General features: G+C 42.8%; 1 protein-coding gene across 1 annotated transcript in view; it reads left to right on the forward strand.

Moving 5' to 3' along the window:
• Nucleotides 1-7,340, forward strand: part of LOC134442237 (E3 ubiquitin-protein ligase rnf213-alpha-like) — a gene marked incomplete at its 3' end in the record, with an annotated part of 41,963 nt that overhangs the window by 33,692 nt on the left and 931 nt on the right. Inside the window, exons 3-5 of the mRNA XM_063192486.1 lie at nt 5,803-5,966; nt 6,160-6,265; nt 6,470-6,584. Coding sequence (XP_063048556.1) covers nt 5,803-5,966; nt 6,160-6,265; nt 6,470-6,584 — 385 coding nt within the window. The remainder of the gene's footprint in view (nt 1-5,802; nt 5,967-6,159; nt 6,266-6,469; nt 6,585-7,340) is intronic.

Here is a 7,340-nt window from a genome sequence, read left to right on the forward strand (position 1 = left end):
GGGAAAGAAAGTAGCCTACCGGAGCATCTTCAGATGTGGAAGTTTCCTTGTTTTATTGGACAAGTGCCAAGACTACATGTCCACCCTGAACAAGACGTGAGAACGTTGAAACGTCTTGGCAGTTGCCAAATAAAACAAGGAAACAGAGTGACTTCTTTCTTTCCATGTGGTTATACTGGCTATGGTTATTAGTCAGAGGCGATAGTGACTGCTGTGTTACGTTCACACAGGCTCGCCACACACACACACACACACACACACACACACACACACACACACACACACACACACACACACATACACACACACACACACACTAAACTCCATCCACAAAACCAGCCAGGGGCGGAGTGGGAGGACTTTTCCCAGTGGGACAATTTTCCCCTTGGCGGCCCTTTAAAAAAAAAAAAAAATCCCAAAGCGAACAACATGGTTTCTTAACTCATTGGCTGCCAGCCATTTTCATAAAAGAGTAACTAGGAGTGCCAGAGATTTTTCAGCATTTTGGGTTTTTTTTTGAGGCTCACAGAAAATTGAGGTCTGTGTCTATGTCAACACCATACCTATCAAAACACACATTAGACGCTCATTTGTCATCAGAAAAAAACGGTGTCTCTCTACCCCTTTCCGTTCTTTCATAATCATCTGTTGAAAATAAGTGGAATTCACCAAAATGCTGCTTTCTAGCCAAAAAGCTGAGAAAACGGCATTAAATGATCTAGTGGAAGGAGCCTTAGCCCATTGGATAGTCATAATTATTAATGTATTTAGCCTATGGGGTAGACATGCTGGACCGGACACTGTACAGTGCGTGAAGGAGTTAGGGTTATCTTTACCACCCACATGCACCGACACAAGGGGCTACGAGTAGGACAGAAAGATGTTCTGTGGAGTAGGAGCATCAGCAGACTGATTATAGGCCTCGGGGAAATGCGTAAAGCAGCGCGTTTGGCAGCCACTTGTGCACTATCGTGTCTTACTTAGGCGAGCAATAGAAAAGCACCGCGGGAAATGGGACCAATAATCGTAAATTAGGCTAGAGTTGTTATTTCGTTTTGGTTTTCTCGTTTATTACTTGTTCTGTTTTGAGTTGGGAAAAGGAAAATCAACATAACTTCCCATTTTTTGGCCATATGGAAAAACGGGAAAACAAAATATGGAGTAGAGGTGCTCCGATCACCATTTTTTGGGTCCGATCACCGATACCGATCACCAAAAATCTTTATCTGCCGATTACCGATCATTGCCGATCACAAAAATGATTTCCTATTTTTTTAATAGCCTATTAATTATCCTTATTGAATACCATTTCTGCCCATAAACCAATCAATCTTAATTTGCACATGTCTATTATTAGGCTATTATTATTATTATTATTATTATTATTATTATTATTATTATTATTATTATTATCTTTCAGACTAGTGTTGGTAATACAGTCTACAGTATTAATCAATGTATAAGTTATTGCATAGAATAACTAAACTATTTAAGATTGAATTGAAACTGAAACATTACATCAAATAGTCTTCCACATACGAGAAAAAAACAACCTGTCGCTTTAAATGAGCAGCCTCGTGAGGAGAGCCCCTCCCCTCTCTGTCACCGTCCACAGTTGCAGTGCTCCACTACCGTTCTGAATCTCTCTCTCAAGTTTTAACCACATCTGTCGCCGTTTGGTGTTTCAGCGACTATCAAACTAATCGACTGACTGCCAATTACAACTTTGAAAACAATAATTGACATGTTTGTGCTGACAACGTGAAGTTGTCGCGTGCTGACCAAGGCAACTACACAGGTTATAACGTAACATGGCTCACTGGCGAGTACTCAATCGCAAATTACATTGTCACTCAGGTAAACGGCGCATGGATCGTAAAATCAGATCATTGTTGATGCAGATATGGTTATGAATGGTGGAAATGAAGGGGGGAATGGCGAAAAGTTATAGACAAGCAAAGATGCCTTCTTTTGGTGCAGTTGCAGCTGTGCGGAGCCAGCGCCTACATGCAGCGCCAGGTGTAAAGGCAAATGGTTGCGTGAGGAATTTAATATCTCTCGATCGGTTTTTTGATCGGCATGTTTTTCCGATCACCGATCAGGCTATTTTTGGCCATTATCGGCCGGTCATGATCGGCAGCCGAGCAATCGGAGCACCTCTAATATGGAGTCGTTATTTCGTTTTCCGTTTGCCAGATTGAATGGAATAATTGAATGATCGGATGATACACGGACCCGCAATAAACCAACAAAATGAGCTTAACCTAGCTAAACTACTTCTTCAAAGCAAAACCATGAGCCCAAGTCGACAAGCCACTGCCTGCTAAATTAATATCCAATAACCAATACCTTAAAACGCTATCTTGATTGCAGGACTTCTTACATATTCCACTTTAATCCAAATGGTTTACACACCCAGCACTGCTAGCAAGCAATGGGGATTTAAAAAAATTGCATTGCTAATTCAGAATCTCGTGTAGGCTATGGTAAAGCATTTTCTTCCGTTTCTTCAGAGATTAGTTATGTCACCCACATCCAAAATGTGTCACATACAAATGTGCGTGTACTAATTATATTATTTCAACTGTAAGGAGATACAACAAATCAATGTTATATCAAAAACCCACTACTGAAAAGTGAACAGCTATTACTGTAGCAGAGATCTGGCGGCAGTAAACTGGAGGACGTACACGAGCTACGGTGTGCTTTAGGGGATATACGTGTAGAGGTTGCAGGGGGGGCAACCTCCATTCCGACATACTGCCATTCCAACAGTATTTGATTGTCATTCCGAGCCATTTTGAGGCATTTGAACATTGTTGCAAGTACTTAGAGGCGCGTGAACAATGTTCTAACTCAATTGACATTTGCAACAATGTTGCTACATGAGCGGAAGTGGAGAGTGACAGAGCAATTACAAGAATAGTGTAAAATTTAGTGTTTAATTTTGTCACGGTCCAAATACCCTTACAGGTAGGGTCTGAAAACAGTTCCTGCAAGCTGGAAAAATGTTTTTTGCAATAAAAAGTCAATGTCGGAATGGCGGTATGTGGGAATGGCGGTATGTAACCGAGGTTGCAAGCTTCTGACTTGCAAGTTGATAATTAGGCCTATTGTGCCTAATGCAAATATTTTATTTTTTTAAAGGAAGACTAAAAGGCTGTGCCCGATCAAGGGCGTAACTTTATGCTGACAATTGGGGGGGTCAAGATTTCCATCTAAATGAATTAAATGGCTAAACAGTTTTCTTCAGTATTTGCATGTACAGTTATGTATGTTACCTGGTCATTTGTGCCTCCTGCGCTGTCTCTCTCTGTACTCTCTCTCCCTGTTTTTGGTCATCCGATTCTCCTTCGCCTCGTTCTCTCCCTCTGTCTTCAACTGATGCACTTCCTCCATCACCTCCTTTCTATTGCTCAACTGCTATATCTCCTCCGTTGCCTCTCTCTCCTTCAACTGCTGCACCTCCTCTGACACCTTCATACTCTATCTCTTGAACAGGTTAACCTCCTTTGTCACCTCCTTCTCTCTTCCTCTCCTCTGTGCTTCCTCGTCTCTCTCTCTAGACACCCGTCTCTCTCTCATCACCTGTACCTCCTTGGCCTTGGATCTCTCTTTGGTGACCTGCAAAATCAAGTTTTTGAACCTGATATAAAAAAAACCTCAGTTAATGTTCAAATGGCTTGGCAGCAAACTCACATCAGAGTTTTAGAGAATGCATTTTCCCAATCAGGCTAAAGTCAAGCTGTCAGAAAATCTCCATTTGTAATGTGGCATATAGCAATAAAGCAAAGATGAGTTAATGAATTAATTAATTAATTAAAAACATTCCTACCCTTTGCTTAGTAGGCCTAATTCATATGATCAGAAGAAAGCTACAGTCAGAGATGGTTGATAAAATCTTTGATGCAGTGCCAAATATGAATGACATATCCCAACCATCAATCACTAATCAGGATGCTGCACAAATAGGATCTCTTGTCTGCTGTTCGCCATGTTGTTAATCATATGATCAGAAGAAAGTTGCTGTGGTAGAAATTAAAGTAGCCTGCTGGCTACATAATATCCCATACCCATTATTTATACAATTGACTGTTGTTTTTTTTTTTTATAACTAAATATACAGTGGCGACTGGCGACAAAAATATTGAGAGGACCTCCTCTGTCTCACTCCAAGCACAGCCACGCATAGTGTCACGCGAGGAAGGAACCCCTTGTCTCCCCAACCCTCTCTCGTGTCTCTCTCTTCATTACTTCACTGGCGAAACAAACTGTAATCGCTTGGCTGTTGTCAACAAATGCGATTTTGAAAACAAAATATAATGCCACAATACATCTTATTTAAAATGGATGTGTTTACTATTGGTGTCAAAAAACTTACAGGCATTTTGGTTCAGCTGCATTGAACAAGCTTCTCATTTGAAGTGGATACTATCATAGGAAATCACGCAGGCAACTGGACAGGGGGTAACCAAAAACTACTTAAATGACGTGAAATAAAACAAACAGACGTCCGATTGCTAGGGTTTCACAAAATGTGTTGGTTTGAGGGAGTAAATATCCCAAGTGCTAGCCATCAACGTCCAAAATAGCCAGCCACGTCCAGTGTTATTGAACTAGCTGTCTGTCGTAACCTAGCATAAAATAGCTATATAACTAACTGACAGGCAGAAAGGCAGTGGTACAATAGGTTCTCAAAACACTCGGAAATAATATCTCTTGTGCCAAAGACGCATCCACGCATGATCATGTGGCAATTGCAAGTTAAAAGTAGAAAAAAACAATTAGTCAATACTTGATAAAGCTGATCGCTAATCAGTTTGAATTTGGGATAGTGGAGAAGAGGATTACCCATTGAGAGATTCCCTGATTGTCGCTCCCAACGCAGGACGCTCCCCGGTCGGCTCGCTCCCACTAGCCAGACTATCGATCCCACCGCCATATAACGGAGCTAGTTATCTTTTTGATGTTAGTTTTTTGTTTCTAACCCTAACCCTAACCTTAACCCTAAACCTAACCCTAACCCTAAATTGCTTGTATGTGGCAGTGTATGATAATACGTGAAATATAAACGGGTGGGACTACACGTCCGGGAGTGATAGAAACACCTGGGACTACACGTCCGGGAGCGATCTCAGTTGGGAGTGTCCATCTACCTCCCCCATTGGATGTACACAACTAACGCAGATTTGGGGAATACCAAGGGGGGCAGGGGGGGTTACATTACAACATGATTAAACATAACTGAACGAAACTATTTTTCACTATTTTACATAAAATGGGTAAAGTTCTTCATGCAAGACAAGTACTGCAATTATATAGGGGGGGTTGTACAATTATATAGGCCTAAGGGGGGTTATATTGTCAGTGTTTGAAGTCTGGGGGGGTCAAAACCCCCCTAACCCCCGTGGAAATTACGCCCATGTGCCCGATCGCTTTAATGACGTTGCCAAAAATATTGACAATAATTCAAAGGCAATATTAAAACATGTATGGATGAATACGGACCACCCAAGGGGGCGGGGTTGATGCCTTAAGGGGAGTGATGCGCCTAAACACCCCCCCGTGGCGCCGGGTGTGACACACACACACAAACACACAAACAAACACACACGCACACACACACACACACACACACACACACACACACACACACACACACACACACACACACACACACACACACACACACACACACACACACACACGCATTTGCTTGTTGTTTGAAAGTACGGTGGCATAAACATGTATGTGTCTGTGTGTCTGTGTGTGTCTCTGTATGTGTGTGTGTGTGTGTTTCAGGGCTCTGATCTCTTGTTACAGCCACTTCAGGCAGCGCTGCAATGCCTTCTTCATTGCTCTGGTGTCCAGTGGGTGTTTCCGCCATGACACTCCACCCAGCCGAGAGGTCATTTGCCACCTCCTCTCATTCCTCATGGCGGACGCAGGGACAATAACCACCACAAGTGAGACACACATACGTATGTACACATACACACATTCATCTGAGACACACACACACACACACACACACACACACACACACACACACACACACACACACACACACACACACACACACACACACACACACACACACACACACACACACACACACACACACACACACACAAAATCCTGAACCACATCTCTTCTCAGGTAATAAGAGTGGCATGCTGACGAAGGCTCTGTCTCCGTTTGATGACGAAGTGGACAAGAACCCAGTAGTCCGCTCAGTGATACTCAAACTTCTCCTGAAATACAGGTGCGCCCCATAGGGTTTATCTTTTTTTGGCCATCTTTGTGGTGGATTTGTGGACTTTGTGGACTTTCTGAACTGTGTGTGTGTGTGTGTGTGTGTGTGTGTGTGTGTGTGTGTGTGTGTGTGTGTGTGTGTGTGTGTGTGTGTGTGTGTGTGTGTGTGTGTGTGTGTGTGTGCGTGTCTGTGTGCATGTGTGTGTGCGTGTAGTTTTGAAGATGTGAAGGAGCACCTGCAGCAGCACCTGATGGATGTTGAGCACAGCAAGCTACTGGAGGAGTCTGACAAATCAGAGCTTTACTCACTCTACATCCACTGCTTTGAGGTGTGTGTGTGCGTGGGCGTGTGTGTATGCGCGCAGGTGTGTGTGAGAGAGAGAGCTCAATAGGTGGTGGGCCCAGTCTCGTATCTTGTCAGTTCGTTGGTGTTAACGAGTGGCAACTTTGTTTTTGCTTACATAACCCCCTGACAACCCATTAATCAATATTTTGGCTGTTGCCATCCTCAAAACTTGCACATTGATTTATAAAAATGACAACAAAAACTAGCTGACCGAGTGACGTCACGTCAATGCAAAGTCAACGAGGCAGAATACAGCTAGCGCGTGCATGCTACCCGGAACCGTCAGATTTCATGGCAAAAAGTTACAAGTTGGGGGGTAAGTGGGCTCACTTGTGGTGTACATGCAAAAAAAATATTTTCCTCAAACTTTCAGAAGTGCTCTTTTTCGCTGTTAGTGTTCGACTGTCTGACCATCATTGGGCAACGAGAGATAAATATCAAAAAGAGGACAGGTCTGTTCCCTCAAAGTAATAGAGCAACGAGGTGACGGGTGTAGATCAATTCGCCAAAAAACTACGTGTCAGTAAAGAAATGCAAGCTGTGCTATTTTTTCCAGTAACAGGGAAATGGTCAGGAATGAAATGCCTACGTTGTTTCAATGATTAGGTGAATTATCTGCCTATGAAAAAAGCCAGATATGCGGATAAATATTCCCTTTTCAACTTTGAGGGGCGGAGACTTCCCATTGACTGTGCATTATGTGACGTCACCCCCAGTCTTTTTTATTTTCGTTATTTTT

The sequence above is a fragment of the Engraulis encrasicolus genome, unplaced genomic scaffold (assembly GCF_034702125.1).
Source record: "Engraulis encrasicolus isolate BLACKSEA-1 unplaced genomic scaffold, IST_EnEncr_1.0 scaffold_131_np1212, whole genome shotgun sequence".
In the NCBI taxonomy this organism is placed as follows: domain Eukaryota; kingdom Metazoa; phylum Chordata; class Actinopteri; order Clupeiformes; family Engraulidae; genus Engraulis; species Engraulis encrasicolus.